Genomic DNA, 21,672 nt, shown 5'->3' with positions numbered 1-21,672 from the left:
TTGGAAAACCTATTCTATATATGAACCCTGCTGTGTATTGGGTTGATACAGTCAAATGTGAAGTGAACGGATGCTGAAAGCAAGTGCTGCACATGAAGTCCTTTACCTGACTGGTTTGTTCTCAGGGCCAATGTCTCTGAAGCCCATCTCTTCCAGTCTGCAGCGTCTGTACAACTCATAATGCCGTGCATGAGTCTGCTCTCTTAAGTCTTCCATATTTGTGCAAATAAGCATCTCGCGAAGCTTTACAAAGTCACAGTGGTTCTCATTTTCCACTAATCAGTTAAAAGAGGAAAATTTTATTATTATGCACAAAATTGTCAAAATATATTTTAAACAGCATTGAGATTCATTTATTTTGTTTACTAATTATACTCCCAGGAAAACGTATCTCGTTGTTTATTATACCTCTTATACTTCCTTATAATTTCTAATATACACACTGAAGCACTAACTGTAAGTACTGCTGAACATGTTCCAACACGTCCTGATTTCCTGTTCGAGTTTAACAATGATAAATTTCTCTCTTTTTCTCCCTCTTCTTTACTGACAATCATAAAACTTTGACATTTAGTGGTGCTAGAGGCACTGCCACCATACTAACCTACCCAAATGTTACATACACCATCTCATAGCTTGATTCCAGGGATGCATCAGTGCTTATGAAACTACCAGTTAGTGCACACCTCAAGTATTAAGTGGATAATACCAGCCCCTTTTAGTATTGGTGATTTTTATACTTCAACAACAATAACAAAAATCTCGTAAAAATACCTTTGAGAATTCATTTACCTTGTACAATGCCCCAAGGGTACTGACGAGCTCTCACCATTTTGTTTCCAATTTTTACCTCTTCCGTACTTCCTACTACGGCAAATGGCAAATGCCCCTGTAAGAGTCACAGCAATACAGTCTTATCCCTCAGCATTCTTATGTCAGAACTGAAAAGCAAACACTTCAGAAATAAGTTAGAGGAAAAAAACCACCATTTCAGGAAAAGCTGACAGGCAGTTTCAAACCAAAAACCACTTTGAAGAAATCCGTAGCTAGTCAAACTACTGATACAAAAGTCAAGCTACAATAACAAAACTGGGAGGAGTGGTTGATAGGCCAGATGGGTGTGCTACCAATTCAGAGGGACTTCGACAGTCTGAGAAATGGGCCAACAGGACCCTCATGAATTTCAAATGAGAGGAATGCCAAGTCCTGCACGTCAGGAGGAATAACCCCGTGCTCCAGCACATGCTGGGGGCTGACTGTCTGGAAAGGCATTTTGCAGAAAAAGACGTGGGGCTCCTGGTGGACAACAGGTTGGATCTGATTCAGCAGGTTTGCCCTAACGGCAAAGGCAGATGACTACATCCCGAGGTGCATTAGGAAGAGTATCAGCAGTAAACAGAAAACCACTCTAGAACACATCCCTCTGATTCGCATTCAGCCAGAGTTTATATCCCCAGTAACAGTCATGAGACGATCACAGGTTTGAACCCGAAGTATGGTTACTGCTGTGGACTCAGCCAAATGGCCAGAAATACAGGCTGGGTACTGACTGTCTGCGTGCTGACCCGCAACAACTGACGGGAGGAAAAAAAAAAATACTGGAAAATAAATCACTAGCAGAGCATGGAAGGGGTAAGTAACAGACTACCACCTTCCTCCACAGCAGAAGGACCTGTTACTGAATGACAGCCTGCACATCCTCATACCCTGGCACAAGTAACAGAGGTTGGGACTGCAGAGCCATACACTCTGGCATACCGGCTTCTCCTACCTACTTTCAAACCCCAGTACATGCAAACATATGTTCATGTGCATCTACAAACATATGCACATGAACAACAAATACAGAGTGATCAAAGCAAAGACATCTAGCTTCACAAGCTTAGTTGAAGCTGGCAGATACACCTGGGAGGATCTGCGAGGACACTAGTAAAAAAGCCAGAATTATATCTGACTTTTTAATCCCCACAGAAAATTTGTCCTAATTTCAAATGAAAGTACTAAATAAAAGGAAAAAGCAGATGGGAGACTTGCCATCATAAAGACCACAGAAAATTGGAGAAACGAGGCACTTGAATACCTTCCTTAACAGATATAAGGTAGTATTTGCTGAGAAAAAGAGCAAACCCAATCTGTCCATCTACTTTAGTAATTATATATTAATTACCCAGAAAAAGTATTTACTAGTGAGAACCTCTTTTCTGTTGCTGAGCTAGAAAAGAAAAAGCCTCCTAAAACAAGTGGTATCAACAGCAGAGGGACAGGAAGATTTGCGAGTAGGGAAAAAAAACCCAAAACGTGTAAGCTTTTTAAGGAGAGAGAAAAATAAACAAACTTGTTACATACAAACCTATAAGCCTCAAGATAATGGTGAAAGAACAGACATGAATCAGAACTAGAGTGATGCTTTAGTACCGAAATATCAGTGGTTTTGTCATTTACTTACATTCATGATGGTATTAATTTTAGAAACGGTTTCATCATCAGTTGGAAACTGGTATATCTGGACGCCATTACTAACTAATTCACTCATGATTTTGTTCTTGAACTTCTGTAGTTCGGTTTTAGAAATGCTGTCTGCTTTGCCTATAATTGGTATAATGTTCACCTATTAATGATACAAATTATATGAAATGTGTAAGACTTCAATTTTGAGGTGACATCTTTTATAAATTAAATTGTTTGGTGAAAGACTCTTTAAAACTTCCCCTGCAGTCCAAACTTTTCCATCAATTGATACCAAAGCTTCACAAACCATGAAAAACATATTCACTGGCATCATTTAATAAAATAACAACAGACTATTTAATAAACTCCCTTAAAATTAATTGATTCTGAGAAAATAACAAGGAAGGAAGTCTCATACAGGGAAGTACTCAAAAGAACAGCAAGGCCTACTTATTAACTAAAAGACATTAAGTATTTATCTCTCTGCTAAAAAAATAGACTGTTTCAGTTTATAGCACTGGGGGACATGGTTCAGGTGTTAAAATGAAAGTTGACAGTTTAAATACACGAAGAAAAGGAAGCTGGCTACCAAACCCTGCCTACCCCTGAGCCTCTTTCTTGGGTTCCTTTCTCCTACAACATCTTGTTCACCTCACCACTGCAGCAAAGAGCTTCTCAAGTACCTGCTGTGAGCAGAGGAATGACAAAGACTGAAGAATCTTGCTTACCAGTCTTTACACTAATTATTCAGAACTTGAAATTCAGTTCTACTAAGGTAAACTGCCCTATTTCCTAAAATAGTTAGGACAGTGACTTAGGAAGGTAGTAGATGCCAACTTTTTCTTAAAAATACTATCATCGCTCCCAAAATATGCATTTTTCAGCACTAGATACAAAGAATTAATGCCAATGTCCAAATATTTTGGAAGAACAATACAAATAATTCTTCCAGATTTCAGAAGACGAGATTACGGAGTTCCTTGATTATAGATGCAAAAAGGAAGGAGAAAAAAAAAGAAAAAACCCCGCACACATTCTTTTTATTTTTCTGAATATTCTGTCTGAATGGAAATGCCTAAGCATGGAATCTCAAGAAGGGATTCAAAATGGATGTTTTTGAAATAAGTCTTCTGTCTTAAGCAAAATGTCTAAACGAAAAAAAAAGCATGCCAACTCCAAAGTATTACTTCTAAGATTACCTGACGATAGTCCTTAATTGTGTAGCATATGCAATCTAAGTACGTATGGGGTAAAATATCTAAAATCAAATAAAATGCTAGAATTTTTTTTTTATAACTGACTTAATTTAGGATTATATAAACAATCTATTACAGCTAGGATTAATTCACAGCTTCAATCAAATTAGCTGAGGGACATCAGTTTAGGTTTTCTATCATATAGCTTTAAAAATGGATGGAACACATAGTCCTCAATTAAGTTAACCTTTGCTCTGTCCTTTCAACACTAAAGTTTTTCAAGCGCTCATTAATTAGGAGAGAGTTTCTTAGATAATGAATAGCAGAGAAAGACTACTGAGAAGACCAGTAACAAAAGAAAAGCAAAATCACAAAAACCTGTGATTACAGCTATCAACATTGATGTTAAATCACTACCATTGTATTAAAATTTAAAAGCAATACTACCCTGGCTTTAGAGAAGCAACAAAAAAAAAAAGTTATCTTTGCTTAATCTGTTAAACAAAATTAATTTCCTCTTGCAGCATCTAAAGTTTACTTGAAAACAAGTATCTCAGTACTTTCATCCAAGAATAACATGAAATGAAAGCACATATTTGTACTAACAAGAGACTTAAATTGTATTGATTTGGACCATATATAGATGAGCCCCAAACCCCACTTCTCCCTCCTATGCCTAGTACTCCCTTGGAAACCAGCTGACTCCCTTCCAGCCTCTTCCCCAACTACAACTCTCAACAACTACAAAACTGAATTTTGCTACAAAGCTATAGGCCATTAATACAGAATCACTTTAACCCCACATAAAACATAATACATAATACACTTGAAATAAACCCAACAGTCCTGCCCTTCCCCTTGCCTGCAGCTGCTCATGGCCAGGTAGAACTAAAATATGTGCAAGGAGACAGATTACTTGTCAGCTTGATCCGTTCCCTAACCAAACAAAAATCTTTAGCTTTCAGTTTAAATCAGTTCCCTCATCCAGGGAACTGGCTGCCCAAAACACTTAAGTATGCACAATGGGAAGAAGCAGCTGAGACTGCCTCATTCAATAGCAATGCAGAATGACCATATAAAGTCACCAGGACAAACTTTATCCATGTACATTACTTCTCTGTTTGCTAGCACCAAATCCAGCCCTCTGATCATCCTTCTGCCTGAAATGCAAAGTGTTGCTTCCCCCCTCAATTAGAAAACATGCTATTACTCTAAATTAAGATTTCCATGCAACACCTTACATTAATGCGAATACATCTGTTGCCCCTTTATGCTATAGAGAAGGAAAAAATACATATACTTGAAATTATTATTTGTTGATATCTTGCAGGCTGATTTAAGTGTATGTCTATGAATCAATACAAAAATTTCCAAAGATTCTTTTTGAAAAACAAACTCAAAACCCACAAGGTACACTCATGTAATTTCCTGACTTAACAGCAATCTGTATATAATTCTGCAAGAATGACTTAAAAATGCAGATATATTAGTTGAATAATCACTAGTTCCCAGCAAGAAAGTATACAGAAGATTCCCTTGATCTGTGAATGAAACCTGGTTGATCTGTAGCGATTCAGTCCTAAGCAAAACTATAGGACTTCGCAATGTCTAAAAGCTAGATGCCAAATTCTTAGCTAGTCATCCAATTTATAAGCAATAGAGAAAAATTAACTGTGCTCAGATACATCTGGTTTTTTCTCCCATGATTATAAAGAGAGTATAGGATGACCCTATCCTATTCCAAGATTCCTCTTTACCTCTGAGCTGTGTAACCTGGTCTTGTTTTGTACCAAGCAGACTGTAGCAAAAGCATTAACAGTGTACACCATGGTGGATTTAGGAAGAAACTCAAGACAACTTTTGACATAGATTTATACACTTGACGTAGGCATGTTGCTGTACCACCTTCTCTTTACAGAATCCTGTACTCGGCAAATGCGCTCAGGGACTTCCACATCCTGTGAAATCCCGAGTTCTCAATTGCCACTAGGAGAATGCAGTACTAAAAGCATCACGAACATGCTCCACAATGAGACAGAAACCAAACTGCAGTTAAAGTATATACTTTTTTTTGTGTATACATATACTTCTGTAGTAAGATCAGAAAGTAGAATCCATTGCAAAGGGATAAAACAACGAAGTTACATGCCGTTCATGTTCTCTCTGAGTCAAAGCAGAACCAAAAATAATTAGAGTAGGTGGCTAGAAGCTAAAATCCCCCAAAGCAGAATTACTTTCCTTTTATACTGATGGAAAAATATTTTCTCAGGATGCTGGGACTCATGGATCTATTTTCTTTTCTTTTGGAAGAAACACTGTTTTTAAGGGAGTTCAGTAAAGAGAGGGCACAACATAGAAACCAAGTATTTTTGTGGTTTAACACAACCTCCAACTTCAAAACTCAGAGAAGAACAATATGCTTCATGAATCTGTCCCATTTTCTAGTATCAAGGTTCTTCAGCTATCAGTGCATATTACAGAGTAGTTTCACAAACATTTTTAACTGGCATAAACCAACACCATTGATACTGCTCTCCCCTAACTTTGTCCCACCATGCCTCCCCCCCGCTTGCTCTGTGCTATTGAGAAAGTTCAAAATGCAAAATACATCCACAAACAAAATTACAGAAATACCAAATGTGCTCATCAATCACAAATGTGGAATAGACAGATGATTTGATCCTTGTTATCTTGAAGAAACATCTCATGAACAAGAAAATGCAGAAAGAAAATTTAGCAGTAGAGGCTCTAGTAAAACACAAAGGAAAGGGCTAGAGCAACAGAAAATGCATTTAAGTTTTCAAATTTCTCAAAATTTCAACAAATTAAACCCAAATGATGTAAGGTTTCTTAAAATGGGTTAAACATTTAGCTGCATCCAGTTCACACAGCCCCATTACATGAAGAAATTTAAAAATTTAGGAAGTGCAAGTAATGCAGCCTGTATTAGAAAAAGCCATGCTGGCAGGGGGTTCTGTTCATGGCACTTGCTTCTTCAGTTATCTGTAACAAAGATCTTCACAGTGCTGCAAAGCCTTTTATATGCCAACTTTCCAGCAGTCCCAAAACTCAACAGTGAACTAGAAACAAGCTTAATTAGAAATATTACAGCACTCATGGAGGGTACCCTATCCAATCACAATAAGATGTTAACAGTTTGTTAAAAGTGAAGTTGGTGTGGTTCTTACTTTTTTTACTTTTTTTTTTTTTAAACCTTGTTGTGCTTCTTTTTTCAACATTCTTGCAGAATGTCTCTCCTCTTGATTTGTAAATAAACAGGTGATGAACTGCAAGGTACCTGCAGAAGCGATTTATTCTGAACTTAAGGTATACCAATACCAAAAAACATCCCAAAACCAAACACACGGATATAGAACTGAAAGGTGGTAGAGTATCTAAATGCTGCAAGATGCTTCAGAAAATAAGACAAATTCTTAGAACTCTGTTTCAAAATCTTACCTTGCTGTCTAGGCTTTTCATGGTTAACAAATCTAGACTTTTTACAGAATGGCCTGTAGGTGAAATGAAATAGAGGCAGACATGGATGCGAGTATCGTGGTAGGTAAACAAAGAACGCTTTATTTTCAGTTCTTCCTGGAGATAGGCTTCAAATTGTGCATCTATATAATCCACTATTGGCTGATAGCTGTTAAGAAATAAAATTTAACAACCAGAGATTAGCTAATCCTAAACAGAGTCAGACTAAGAAAGGAATTCCTCTTGTATTGTTTTGTGGATTTTTGCTTTACATGTCAAAAGGCTGCTCAAGTATCTAGAGTACAGCAGAAAATTAAATGTACACAGTAATCTAAATTTCTGAAATGCTACTCAAAAAAGAATCGTGCACCTAATACAGATAAAACATTTCCTAGTTACTACTAATGAAAAAAGCTACATAAAGTTAGTTATGATCATAACCGATCTTCCCAAGTAATGTTTTATAAATTTTTGGAATCAAGCTGTGCAACTGCAGAACTCTTAGATGCAAGGAAAATACAAGAAACTCTTACATACAATACAAGAAACTCTTAGATACAATACAAGAGAAGAAAGAACATGCAATTACCAGTACCAAGAAATAGGACCTCCTTTATCTTCTGAAGATGAAGTACTGTACATGAGAGAGCTCTTAAACAATAGACAAAAATTGAAAAGGAGGAATGTAAGAGAAGAATGTAAATCTGCTTTGCAGTAAGTACAGTTTAAGTATACTTTCTCCTACTTAAAACCAGATTACAATCTGCCTTCTAAAGGGAAGTGTTGCTAGATGTACAAGCAGCATGTCCTTAAATTTCTGCTGCTACACAAAGTTTATAAACCAGATCAAATGCTATCAAAATTCATATGTAGTTGTTACACACAAAATTAAAAGAAGGACTAAAAGGCAGCTCCTATACCACACATCAAAACTTATAATATCTGTACTAATATGTACTAGCATCTCATTTATCCAAGTCACTAGCAGTAGCTATTTGCCAGTCATAACACAAGCCATAGCTCTCATGATAATCTTAATGTGACTCTCTAACATTCATTTATAATTACCACTATTTAGGAACCCATATAGCACAAAGAATTGCTAAAATTCTTTACAATTAAGGAGAAAGAAACAAAATCTGCTGAGAGACAGTTCAATATTTTAAAATTTTCAATTCATAAAAGCAGAGACTCAAAAAAAGTTCTAAAAGACACTAGCGTGGTACCTCTACATCTTCTGATTAAGCTGTCCAACATAAAAAACAAAGGCCTTCAGTAATCCACATGATGTTCCTTCCAGTTTAAGGTCTTCAATATGTTCCAATCAAATTGTTAAAAACCCTATAGATCTAATCTATATCATCTACAGTACCTTATTACCTGTTTAGTTGTTTAAAAAGTCTCCCTGCTCTTCTCCACCCCAAAAGAAACTCTAATCACTATTGCACATTTTATTTATATACATTCATGAAAGATTATATCATAAAGAAAGGGCCAGAGTTCATCTGATTTCTCAAATGATTTACTAGACGAGAAGAAAAACACATTTACTTTGGCATGCAGAGAAAACAGGTAACCAAATATTTGGAACATATGTAACACAAATATTTACTACAAAGCCCAAAGAAAAATCAACTTGCAGTTGAGGACCAAAACTTCTCCATACCATAGCAACAAGAGGGCACTTACCTATCTTCTTTGTTTATCTGGTCACCAAATCCCACTGTATTTACAATGGTCAGCTTCAAAAGAACATTACTTTCCCGGAGTTCATAAGTCTGGGCTCTAAGCCGTACATTTGGCAGAAAATGCGTTGACGCAGGGTCATCAAAATTGGTGTTAAACAAACTGTTTATCAAGGTTGATTTCCCACTTCCAGTTTCCCCTAAAGTTAAACAGAAGAGTTGGGGGAGACACTCTGCACATCAAATAAACAGCTGCTAAGCATAGAAAGTGTTATCACAGCAACTCGACAAATTTACACAAAAACTTGTCAACTGATTTCTCGGAGGAAATTGGTTGCCTGCATTCCTTTTTCATAATGAGCACTAAATACCTTTAGTTAATTTTTTTCATCCTACAGCTAATAGAGAGTTACCTGCTAATGAGGAATAAGCAGAACAGTCTTTTGACACTTTGGTTTCTTTAAAAGTGTGAAGTAATTTCCGACAGATTTTGAAAAGCTAAGTTTTTAAAAGAATAATATTTTAAAAAGCTGTGAAACCACAGGGTTCAACACAAGGTTTTTATGAATAAGGGTAAAATACTAGCGCAAACATTTGATAAGTATGGAAATACTTCAGTAGCACCACCTTGGAATTTTAGGATTTTTTGATCTGAAGCTCTTTGTTACAGTACAAATAGAGTGTAGCCCAGTTTACTCAAAAGAATCCAAGAAGCTGCCCATAAATCAATAAATGCATGGCATACTTTTTCAACATTTTTGGTCTTCATATTATTTATGAAAATGCTAAATATAAAAACAAAGGGCGAATACAAATAAGCAAAGCTGGGGGAATGGGTAGAATTGTAGTTCATGCTTAACATTAAAGAAGGAGTTCAACATTGGATCAGGCTGCCCAGGGAAGTGGTTGAGTCACCATCCCTGGAGGTATTTAAAAGACGTGTAGACATGGCGCTTAGGGACACAGTTTAGTGGTGGACTTGGCAGTGTTCAGTTAACAGTTGGACTCTTCTATCTCAAAGGTTTTTTCCAACCTAAATGATTCTATGATTCTGTGATTGCAACTGGATTTAAATTTCAGTCACTTCCTAAGGATGGGTATACTGCTAAAGCCCTTAAGCCACCCAGATACTACTTACCAATGCAAAGAATGTTGAAGCAGAAGCCCTGCTTGATGGATTTTTTAACCAGTTGATCAGGTAAACTACCAAAACCAACATGCCCAGACAAGGATAAGGTTCGATAGCCATCATTTTGCTACAGAAAAATAATTTAAAAATATGTTAGCGAAGTTAATTGCAAAGGAATTGGCAATGGCAACAAAGGAACTCTACCAGTAAGCTAGAACTCATTCCTTGTGATTTACATGGAACCAAGAAAAGCAAGAGTCTGAAAAAAGATCTGTCAAATCAACTTTATTCCAAGATTTGAGAAAACATTCAAATTTACTTTACAGGACTATTTGCAAAGTCCGTGTTTTGCAAAAAAACACATGAACAAAATAAAGCAGACATGTCCAACTGAAAATGTAAACTAAAATCTGTAGACAGAAAATAGATCACAGTTGGTTTGCTCTTAGAAATGAAAAAAAAATACTTAAAAACAATTTAAACAGCAGAATTCAAAACAGAGACCATAATCACAGGTAGGTGTATGTTATCAACCAGAACTCATTCTCAGTAGCTGGCATTGAAATTGTTATTTATGTAAAATAATATATTATCAATACACCAGAACTCTAAGTCATAATATAATATATATTATTAGAAATGTCTAGAGGTGCACATTCCATTTCAAACATCAGCTAGCAATCTAGCATCATGACATCAAGGCAATGAGCATACTGAAAATGCATGACTAAAAGGAAATATCTTGGTTTATAAAAATGAACTGTATTTTTAAACAGATATTCCGTATCAAAAGTGTAAACAGTGACAGGTCCATGCTATTCTTTCTCTCACGTTTCCAATCCACATGGAATTGGAAACCATTACTGGTTCCTGGCAACATGTATATAGCCAACAGTAGGAAATTTTTTAATTAACACTTTCAAGCCCATAAAAGTGCCACCTTTTATACCAGGTATGCATAGCAAGTTTCAGAATTCTTGTAGCTAAAAGAATATGGACATTCCTCACAGCAAATACTGATCCTCTTCTTGTTTTGCGCAGGACTTACTGTGTGGGACTACAGACTGCACTAGCTCTCATTTTAGACTATTATAATCAGATAACTCCATTTTAGACTAATATAATGAGGAAAAATGTGTAAGCAAAGTGAACAATTTAAAGAGAAAATATGACATCTTAGGGATATAAAAAAAATAAATGTTCATTCAAAACATGTCTGAAAAAGAAAATTCTCAAGGTATTCTACCCTATGGAAATTACTATTAAAAAGGGTTGAGAAACACTGAAAAATGTCAGTATCCTGTCCATTTAAAGACAAGTGTATCTGAGACAGAGTGGCAACATCTAACAACTATATCTACACAGTCTGATATTCAAACCACCTCTATGGCCACCAGTATAAGACAGTTCCTCTAAAACAAACCCTTAAGCCTCCACACCGAAAGCCAGTGCAAGAGGCTCAGCATAACCATAGAAGGGAAACCTTTCATCTTCATGTCACCAGCCTAAATCCAGACTGTGCTGGGCTAACCTCAAAATCCCTGCATAGCCATTTGTTACTCTCCAAGAAAAAGCCCTAGCAGAAAGAACTTTATTTCCTTCCAGTCCACTTGGACTTCAGTGGACAAACCACCGATACCCACAACCTTACTGACAATTTCCAGAGGCCGTTCGAGTAACTACCACATCATCCACAAGAGACTATGTCAGGATTTAAAAGCGTTTAGTGGCGGAAACTGCTATTACAGCTGTATTTGCTTTACAAAGCTAAGTGCAGAAACAGACAACTGGAGTCCTCATAGCCATTAACTCTGTAACAATTTTCAAAAGGAAGGGAGAGATTAATTACAATTTAGCAATTAAACTCAAAAGTTTACTGTTTTCTGGAAACGAAAACCAAAAATAATTAATTCTTCCACTGTTATATTGGCTGTTTATCACTGAAAATTTGACCAAATTTCTGTGTGAAACAGGGGACAATGAGAAATAATAAACGTGCAAAACCAGGTGTCTTCTCTGAGCTTTGCTTAGAAAGCTAAGGCTATGCTTGTAACTCAACAGACATCTGGCTGTATCACTCCTTAAAAATTCATATCAGATGTCCAAGACGGTTAATTTCTTTGTATTTCTAAGTTTCTCCCAAAGATGCTTCTTATGGATATGTATTGCAGTCAGGAAAGTGAGTAACAATTTCTGCAATAAGTATTTATGCAATTGCCAAGATATTCTGAGACATCTCAAATTTGCTGCTATTTTAAGATAGCGTATTTCATCTTTCTTCAGTACATAAAAGTTAATTTAATGACACTACGCAGTTATGAGTGAAAATTAAAACCACTTTTCTGGTACATGGCAAGTTCTATGTCATTTCAGACACAAGACAAAAAATTGACACAAGGCAGAAAAGTCCTGGTGAGTTGTAAAAACAGATTACAGGACCTGGTACTTACAAGAACCTCCCCAACAGAGAAATTGTGTTTTATGCACAGCTTTCTTCAGCATTGTCCTCGGTGGGGGGGGTTGGGGGGTGGTGAAAAGACATATCATCTTCCCTTTGTGCAAGCAGAGATGACACAAAGATATTAGTTGAGATAATAAAGGGAAAGACTAAGAGAACAAGAGCTTGAATCTCATTCATCCCATGTCTTATTTAGTACCTTAACCACAAGATCACTCTTTCTAGTTCTTTCTGTCAGAGGTAATGACACAGCAAACAAAAAAAACCTAACCACCACCCCCAAAACCTCACACGTTCACCAGCTGAGTGTGACCCAACAATGAGAATGTCAGTGGGGGAACATAAAGGATAGGGGCGAACAAAAATTTCAAGCAGAAATAATACTATTTATATCATTCATGAGAACATGTTTTAACGTTTTGTCCTACAGTTCTTGTTTTAAAGAGAAGATGGGCAAACTGAAGGATGATCAGAAACGGATAATTCAGGGTCTCCAAAACGATGTTTTACAGAGCAACAGTACAAAACATAGCTTATGTAAGTTCTTTCAAGAAAATGGCCAGAGTTGAGTTGATCACAGTACTTATAATGAGGAGATTTCTGGTAGCGCACACACACAAAAAAAACCCCCAACACTACATAAATAGCAAAATTTTAAAAGCTAGAGACAGAAAGATGCAGAATCTATTCATATTTAAAAAAATATATCTACTATTTTAGAGATTTTAACTGCTACTAAACTGCTCAGACAGTCAGTTGTCCCAAGACACAACGGAGTCTTCAGGAATCAGCTTCACCAAAAATGCTGCAATATAAGCTCTTAACTTAGACCACAAAACTTTCAAGAAATATTGTGCAGCTCAACTTTGGACAGTCTCAGTCACGCTGATTTAGAAGCCTACATTCTTGCATGTTTGTACTTCTGTTCTCCACGCCACAAACATTACAGGACCAAGAGCTACGGTTCTCATTTGGAGACTTGCCTCCCTCCACCTTCCTTACTGAAGAATCACTTTGTGAAGCTGTTCCATCTGACATCACTTGGAGCATTCTCTTAATAGAAAAGCTATAGCCTACATTTTTCCTTCTGAAATTTTCCAAGGGCATCATGTGTCTTGCCCTCAATGCCAGCACCTCATACAGCTTCCCTCTGCTATAGTCTAACAAATACACAGAGAAATTAAAGCCACAAAACTGACCACATGATGCCTGCATTCTTACTACTTCTCAAAGAAATAACGTCATCCAGTTGAAAAACAAGTTACTACCATATCAGCAGTTTAGAAAAATGGTGACAACTCAAAAATTAAGAAATATAAATCATGCTGAAAGCAATTAAGTCACCAGATTAGCCAGTCTTTTCAAATTAGTATCCGCTGGACGGAGCAGCTAAATTATGCTTGAAGACAGCATCTCATCCAGCTTTATTCAGTGAATAACTCAAAGCTTGTCATTTAAATGCTGCGAGAGCTGTAATACTCCCGAAAATACTTCGTGTTTCTCACTGCTTTCTCAGCATTCATACTCTCATCAAAATAGGACACAATATAGAGCGCTTGAGATAGTCCAAATCACATCTCACTCCTTCCTTCCCCCCCTTTTTAAAGGGTTGGTAGCATAGCTTTCACAGAACTGCATCTGGATTTCTGCAAATTCAGTTAATCAAGTATATTGGTTTATATAAAGTCATCTTGTCCATTAAAAATAGCATGCAAAGAAAATTCATTGCCTGAGACAAAAGTAACATTTAAAAATTGGGGGTTTTCTTTCAGAAACAAACTAAAAAAACAATAGTTATCTTTTAGATTTGCCCCTGTTTCAGACTAAAACTGCACAACACTGGGCTATTCCACAGCAAAAGCTGGGTCTCAGACTACCGCATCTCTCTGCATAAGCCTTCTGCAGTTCAGGCAAATAACTAGCTTGCCACTCAGCTTGTAGAGGTGACTGAAATTTGCCCTCCAAAGCTTGAAGAAAAAAAGTAATCAATGTTTGTGTGCTTAAGCAGGAGTCGAGGGTTCTGCCAGGCCCAGGCTGCTACGCAGGCTGCGCGCAGGCCCTCGGAAGGATGCCTGGGCATCAGCCACGCGGGCAGACTACAACACGACAACACGTTAACGTGCCCATGGACACTCCAAACGCAGCTCTTTCAGAGCCCTGAGTTTTCCACTATCATGAACAGGTGTGGATATTCATTAAACCAGAAAATCTATTTTAATCGTCCAATAACAAATTGCATTACTCTTTTACAGTCAATTACTTTCCTAATAACCCAAGTTACATTTAATCCAGTAAATATCAATGTTGCTATTGCGTTCTAAAACATGAGGTAAGTAGGAAACTAAACAGATTTTGGAAGCGAGTAGAAAAATACTTTCATTTTTGGGTAGTCAAAATCTAAAACGTAGACACGTAGTGGAGGCATGCCTGCCATTGACATCTCTCGATTTTGATACATGCATGAGAGAGAAACAGAGAACAGATGGGATGAGTGGAGGGAACAGAAAGGAAACCTTGGCAAAGTAACACAGAATACAACAGAAAATATACGAAGATGAGGTAGAAAAAATACAAAGAAAGAACAGTCCATGAAGATGCAGAGTAAGAAAGGAGATACATTAAAAGTTACATGGAATTAAAACATCAGTCTATACTATAAAATAAAGAGCAACACACAAGGGGTCAAGTATGGAACAAAACATTCCCCCAAAAAGGTGTGTAGAAAAAAAATTATTGGCCAAAAGACGATTGAATGAAAACTCATTTGACAATTTCACTCACAGTTATCATGTAATTTATTCAGTATGACAGAAACAGTAGACAACTTTTAGGGATTGGTCCAAACATCAGAAGCCCAGGATTATAACCTCATCTCTTTCGAACAACTTCTTACACGGCATTCTGGTACATCAACTATTTTCCTTTTCTAGTCCACTTCAACACACAATACAGCAGAAGTTGCCTTAAACCGTAAGTCGCCACAAGATTTCCTTCATACATGTACATATGGAGAGACCTTGGAAAGAACCTTAAAAAAAATAAAAAGGTGACATTTTTGCCCTATGTTTCTGTCTGAAAAAATCTGAGGCAGGACAGAATCTTCTTGAATGCCCTGAAATCACCCAGGATGGCAGAGGAAAACGTGACAGCCTTGTCAGTAGAGAACAGGGGGCACGACGTGCAGGTTGCTGCTGAAGACAACTTCTGGACTGTATTTCAAGGTATTTAGGAACAAACAAACAAGCAGAGACACTTTGCTAATTTTCCAGTTGTGATGAGGTGATTTCACAGACAGCAGCGTATTCATTTGCAAATGCCACTAAGGCCTCTCTTCACCAACAGGCGTTTAAGAAACTTGAAAATCTAGCACATGTAGTACCTGTTCCTCCATTGCTGCTTATGGATAGATGTGGCAAGAAGCAGCAGGTGGGGAATCAAGACTCGATGATAGAAAAGAAACCAGGTTCCTCACCGCTGGTACTCCATGTGCCAGGCAAAGGATGATGATGGCAGTGCTGGTTCAGATGGGACTCATCAGCTACTGCTATGCAGAAGGAGAAAGTGTTCAGTTTTGTGGTGCGCGCAGAAAGGTCTCTCTTGACCTGTGTGTTTTCAAGGAAGTAAAAACAAAGAAAGAAACTGAAATCTGGTGCCATGCTCTGAGATTACCTTGACACGGAAAAATACTCGCGTTGGTATCGGTACTGATATCGCAACTGCAGTCACTTTTGGAAGATCTGCACCTCTTTGGCTGTGCTGGCTCAGCTGTGCCTGTTGCAGCTTTAGCACTGTGTTTCCTGAAGAGCAGCAAGTCAGTCTTCTTCACCCTTGGCCACATCAGCCCCTTATTGTTGATCTTCCTGGTTCAAATGAGAAAGCAATGCTGGTCTTGGATGCGAGAATGGCGGTTGCTATCAGAAAGCCTCTTTCACTGCAACAAGGATTTTTTTCTTCCTTTTTAATTAATCAATGACGAGCACTGTATGTGGTTGTATGGGGGCAATGGCTGCCAAAACTTTCCCAGAAGTCAAATTTTCGAAAATCAGAAGTACTAAATACTTGCACCTCAGACTTTGTGCAGTCTGATTGTAAACAGATTTATAGAAGAAGGTGAGACTGCATTCTGAGAGTAGTTTTACATTTCTTTTGCAAAACAACTGAAAACAAAATCTTTCCCAGAACATAGTGGGAAACACTAACAATTATACAGCAGGTACTAAGCTAGGAAATATTATTTTGTCAATATAAATATCTTTTACAGCCTTACATTTACATCATTTATATTTATAAACCTAATACAAAATCACCCTCCTCCGTTACAGAACTATGTTATATGTCTGTTTTTACAGTATTCTCTGTAAAGTTTTCCATGTACGTGCTTCCCCCTCTTCCCTTACCAAATCTATCAGCTTAGTGGACCCTCAATCCTGCTCTCAGTCACTTTTGCTGATTTACTGCACCTCTCCACACTCTCCACACCAACATTAATCATCAAAATCATTTTGTGTTGTTTCTCATACTTTGGCTCTTACACTCTTTTCTTTCCACATTTTTCCGGTCTCCTGTGAGAGCCAAGCTGTGAAGTACTGACTCTCCACCTCACTATATATAGATATTATGAATGAAGAGAGAAAGCTTATATAAAGTTAATGCATGGCACTATGTTATACTGCAGCTGCAAAGGATTCATACAGGCCTTAAAGAGAATATGTGTGAAATGGAGCTCTCTGGGCGGGAGCCCTGACAAGAAAGCAAGTTATGCTCAACAGGCAGGTTGTGAGCAAGCGGGGGAACATGAATGAAGCCCTTTCACTCTGGGCCCGAGGTTGGCAGCGTGGTCGGGCCCTGTGATGGCTCTAACAACGGTCCAACAAGTAACTCTTTCAGCACCCGAACTCAAAGCAGCCCCTCTTCCTTCTCGTGCTCCCACTCCCACACCGCTCCCTCGGGTGTCCCATCGAGAATCAGAGCAGGACACTGCCCCAGATGAAAGTCACTCCAAGGAAATGAAAACTTCAAACTAGTAACAGTTGTTTTCCACTTTTTCAGTTCACGGGGAAGCTTCACACACAGCTCCACTGGCGTTAACTGAGGTGTAAGAGCACAGCGGCAGGAATGAGCCAAGAATCACCAGAGACAGGTACTTCATCTACCTTCCCACTACCAGAAAATGCAAATGCAGCTAACTACACAGCCAGGGTGGAGGATTTTTGCCCAAATTCCTCCCACTCCATGTTGTTTCTAGAACCATTCCATGCTTTGCATTGATGAGATGTAAAACATGGCAGAAAACTCAAGTCATAAATGAATCGATTTATTTCATGATCAACAAGGGAACTAATGCTCCAGCACTAAAGTGTGGATGGGTTCAATGCCTTCAAAGCATAAAGCTGGCAGCTTTACCATTATGCTAAGAAAAGTATTTCTTCAACAGCCAAGACTCAACTTCCTACCTGAAATGCGTGAAACGCTACGGGAGCTCTAAGAAGGGCGACATCTGAAAACAAGACCCTTTAACAACAAGTTTTTTTAAAGCCTGGCAACTCCGGGATCTAAACGGCATGCGGAGGCTTTACCTCGCCCGCTCACCGGAGCCCCCCACCCCCTTCTGACCCCCGCACTGAGGCAGCCGTCACCCCTGGCACCCCGCCGGCTGCTCCAGCACGGACCCGGGGGCAGCCCCCGGCCGCCCTTAGCGAGAGCTGCTCGGTACAAGCGGCACTTCCACCTCTCCACACGGTGTAACCGCCCGCCTCCTCCCGCTCCTGGCGCCGGTGCTGCCGGCCCCGTCCCCTGAGCCGCGCCGGGGTGACGCCTACCACCAGGTCCCCCCAGCGCAGGGGCTGTCCACCAGCCACCGCGGCGGCTAACGGCCGGCGGAGCTCCCCGCCCGCCCCTCCCGCCGCCCGCGCCAGCGGAGGCGACTTACCGGCTGCCGACCGGCATGGGAAGCGGCCATAGCCCCGCGAGGCGAGGCGGAGAGGCAGGGAAACGCGCGGGCGGAGCTGCCGCCGAGGGGAGAGGGCGCGCACCCACCCGGCAGCCGTGACGGGGCGCTCCCGGCCGCCGGGCAGAGGCAGCGCCACGGGCGGGCGGGGCCGCGGCGGCCCCACGCGGCGGGGAGGAGCGGCGGGGGCGGGGGGGCAGTAGCCGCCCCGCTGCCGCTGAGGCAGGCGCTCGTGGCGCGGGGCGGCCGCGCGGGCCCCTCCCGGCCGGAGGGTGGCGCGGCGCGGCCGCCGCCGCCGCGGCAGTGATTGCCGGGGCATGCCGCCGCCAGGAGGAGGGGCTCGGGCAGCATCGGCTCCGCCGCGCCCGCAGCAGCGGGAGGAGCGGCGGCGCGACGCGATGGGGTAGGGGCGGTGATGGCGGAGCCGGCGGAGCTGCGGCAGGAGTCGGTGGTGCGGTTCCTGGCGGCGCGGGGCGGGCGGGCGCGCAACGCGGAGCTGCTGGAGCATTTCCGGGACTGGCTCAGCCCCCCGGAGCCCGGCCGCCGCGCCGCCGCCCGCCACCGCTTCAAGGAGCTGGTCAACGCCGTGGCCACCGTGCGCCAGGAGCCCGGCACCGGCGTCAAGTACGTGCACCTCCGCCGCCGGTACTGCGCCCCGGAGCCCCCCGCTGCCGCCCTGACCCCCGGGGAGGAGGCGGCGGCGGCGGCAGTGGGGGACAGCGCGGAGCGGCCGAGCCCGCCGCCCTCCCCGCGGGCGGGCGCTGAGGAGGCGCCGCCGCCGGCGGCGGGCGAGGATGCCGGCAGCCGCCCTCAGCCCGCGGGGCGGCGGGGTGAGCCGCCCCGGCCGAGCCCGGCGGCGGGCGGAGGCCAGCGGAAGGGCTCACGGCGGGGGCCGCTGCCCGGCCGCGGCGGAGGCGGCGAGGAGGCTGCGGTAGCGGCGGGCCCGGGGCGGCCTCCGCTGGCGGAGGAGGCGGGGGCGGCGGAGGGCGCCCCCGGGGCGGCGGCGCAGGGGGGCGGCCGCAGGAGCCTGCGGGAGGCGGTGCGGGGCGGCTCGCCCCAGCTGAAGCGCGGCGCCCTCCCCGGGGGGACCCGCGGCCGCGGCGGCGACTCGGACAGCGCGTCGGTGGCCTCGTCCTCCGCCGAAGAGGAGGGGAGCACCACCGGCGCCGTGGCCCTGGACCCCCTGGAGCACGCCTGGATGCTCTCGGCCTCGGACGGGCGGTGGGAGAGCCTGGAGGGGCTGCTGAGCTGCGAACCGGCGCTGCTCTGCAAGCGGGACTTCATCACCGGCTTCACGGTGCTGCACTGGGCCGCCAAGCATGGGCGGCAGGAGCTGCTGGCCACGCTGGTCAACTTTGCCCAGCGGCACCAGCTGCCTGTGGACATAAACGCCCGCACCAGCGGCGGGCACACCGCGCTGCACATAGCCGCCATGCACGGCCACGCTGAAGTGGTGAAGCTGCTGGTAGGAGCCTACGACGCCGACGTGGACATCCGTGACTACAGCGGGCGCAAGGCCGCGCAGTACCTGCACCAGGGCACCTCAGGTGACATGCGGAGCCTTGTGGGGGCCCTGGAGGAAGAGGAGGAGGAAGGGGCTGCCGGCAATGGGAGCGGGCGCTGGAGGCTTTCCAAGGTGTTGCCCTCCAACCTCATGAGCTATCGGCTCTCCCACCACCACCACCATCACAGCACTGGGGAGGAAGCTGAGGGCACTGAAGGGGCAGCAGTGCCTGGCAAGGGCAAGGAGATGACCAGGAAAGCCTCCGGCAGCGGGCGGATGAAGCCTCGGCTTAATAAAATCCGCTTCAGGACTCAGATCATCCACAACACGCCCTCCTTTCGCGGTGACACCGAGGAAGAAGAGCATGAGGAGAAATCTCTGAAAGCATCGTTCAAGCTCAGGCCAAAGTCCAATGTCTTTGGATAAGGCCGGGGAGCAGGAGGTCTGGGAGGTGGGCGCACAGACCGAAGTGCCCTAGGGTGTAGCGCAGAAGGTGAGGCAGGTACAAGTGGGTGCTCATCTAGACTCGTGTACTCCAGGGAGATGGGTCCCGAGTATCTTCCTTTAACTCAGTTCGGTGGGGTCAGTGAGCCCAGTGGGTCAACGGAGCTCTGGTGGCTTACAGCTCCCAAGAGAAGCTGCTTCGGCTGGGCCCTCGGTGCTGAGATGAGAGGCAGCGGGTGTGTTGAGAAACGCTGGGGTGTTTAAAAGCTGTGCTCCTTTCTCTAAAGGCAGGCTTTGGGATCAGAAACCTGTGTTAGTGAATCTACTAGGATTAGCAAGTTGAGTGGGGGAAAGTAAAGTGCAAATGCTCTACTCTTGTATTATCAACTGGTACTATAAACTACTTACAAATAATTTGCTATGTCAGAAGAACACCTCAGTAACATGCAAATATACTTCTAAGTTTCTCTTTAACAGCAATACCACCTGGCGCAGCGTGGAGTTGGGTACCCAAAATGAGACGGTAGATAACAGTTTACTGTCAGAATCCAAGCTTCAATCCAGCAAAGACTTGAGCCTGTGTTGACTTTATTCATTGAAAATTGCCTGATTTGTCATTGTGAATATATATTTTAAAAAAAATAAATCCGTTGCACTGCAAACAATTAATAAAGTTAACCACGTGCAGAAGTCTCTGCTGTCTGAAGTACTACTGAGCTTACTTATCGCTGTTGGAATACTAATACAAGATAACGGAAGCAAAGAGTCTTTTTATATATTTGGTATCTTGTGTTTTGTCTTAGGCAAAGCAATTTTATTTTAATCACTGTGAATTCTCAAGTGCCAGGCCTAGCGCAGTTCCAGTTATTAAGTCTGGTCAGTTCTTGTTAATGTTGTTTGTGTAACTCACCACATCTAAAATCAGAAAATTGTGTTGTATGTGTTACCTGTGAAAGTCATTCTCTTTTAGAAAAGAGCACAGACACCATTGCATGAAATCTTCATGAAACTCTAGTATGGTCCTGTAATGTAATAGCTATGGGTCTGTGTTCGCTGGTAAATTGTGTGCCAATCCCTTCAACCGACTTTGTGTAGAAATAGGAAAAAAAAAGAAAAAAAAAAAAAGAGGGGGTGTAAATTCACACACAAGGTGAATAACCAGAACTCTGAAACTCTATCCCTTTTTATCATCCTGAGTGAACGCAGTATAATGACATATTCTGGTTAAGTGATGGCAATGGTGTTTGAGTTCTTTTAAACCTGTATTTCTAGGGAAGTGATAACCAAGGCTTTGAACTGTTGTTCAACAACCTAGTAAGTCTTAATCTGATTGACGAGCCTATCCATCTGCTAAAGCTTTCAGAAATCTTGAATCTTGTTTCTC

General features: G+C 42.1%; 2 protein-coding genes across 2 annotated transcripts in view; one reads left to right on the top strand and one right to left on the bottom strand.

The window, feature by feature from the left end:
• Nucleotides 1-18,352, bottom strand: part of SEPTIN10 (septin 10) — a 29,918-nt gene extending 11,566 nt beyond the window's left edge. The window contains exons 1-7 of the mRNA XM_059836010.1: nt 18,323-18,352; nt 9,945-10,062; nt 8,811-9,006; nt 7,104-7,290; nt 2,447-2,608; nt 793-889; nt 107-275 (exon numbers count right to left, since the gene is read on the bottom strand). Coding sequence (XP_059691993.1) covers nt 107-275; nt 793-889; nt 2,447-2,608; nt 7,104-7,290; nt 8,811-9,006; nt 9,945-10,062; nt 18,323-18,352 — 959 coding nt within the window. The remainder of the gene's footprint in view (nt 1-106; nt 276-792; nt 890-2,446; nt 2,609-7,103; nt 7,291-8,810; nt 9,007-9,944; nt 10,063-18,322) is intronic.
• Nucleotides 18,353-18,755: 403 nt separating this feature from the next.
• SOWAHC (sosondowah ankyrin repeat domain family member C) lies at nt 18,756-20,429 on the top strand. The gene has a single exon (XM_059825710.1). The coding sequence runs from the start codon at nt 18,756-18,758 to the stop codon at nt 20,268-20,270; it is 1,515 nt and encodes a 504-aa protein (XP_059681693.1). The 3' UTR covers nt 20,271-20,429.
• Nucleotides 20,430-21,672: the final 1,243 nt, after the last annotated feature.

This window comes from Gavia stellata, chromosome 1 (genome assembly GCF_030936135.1).
Source record: "Gavia stellata isolate bGavSte3 chromosome 1, bGavSte3.hap2, whole genome shotgun sequence".
NCBI lineage: Eukaryota > Metazoa > Chordata > Aves > Gaviiformes > Gaviidae > Gavia > Gavia stellata.
Note: the sequence above shows the minus strand (reverse complement) of the source record. Positions and strands in the feature narration are given on the sequence as shown.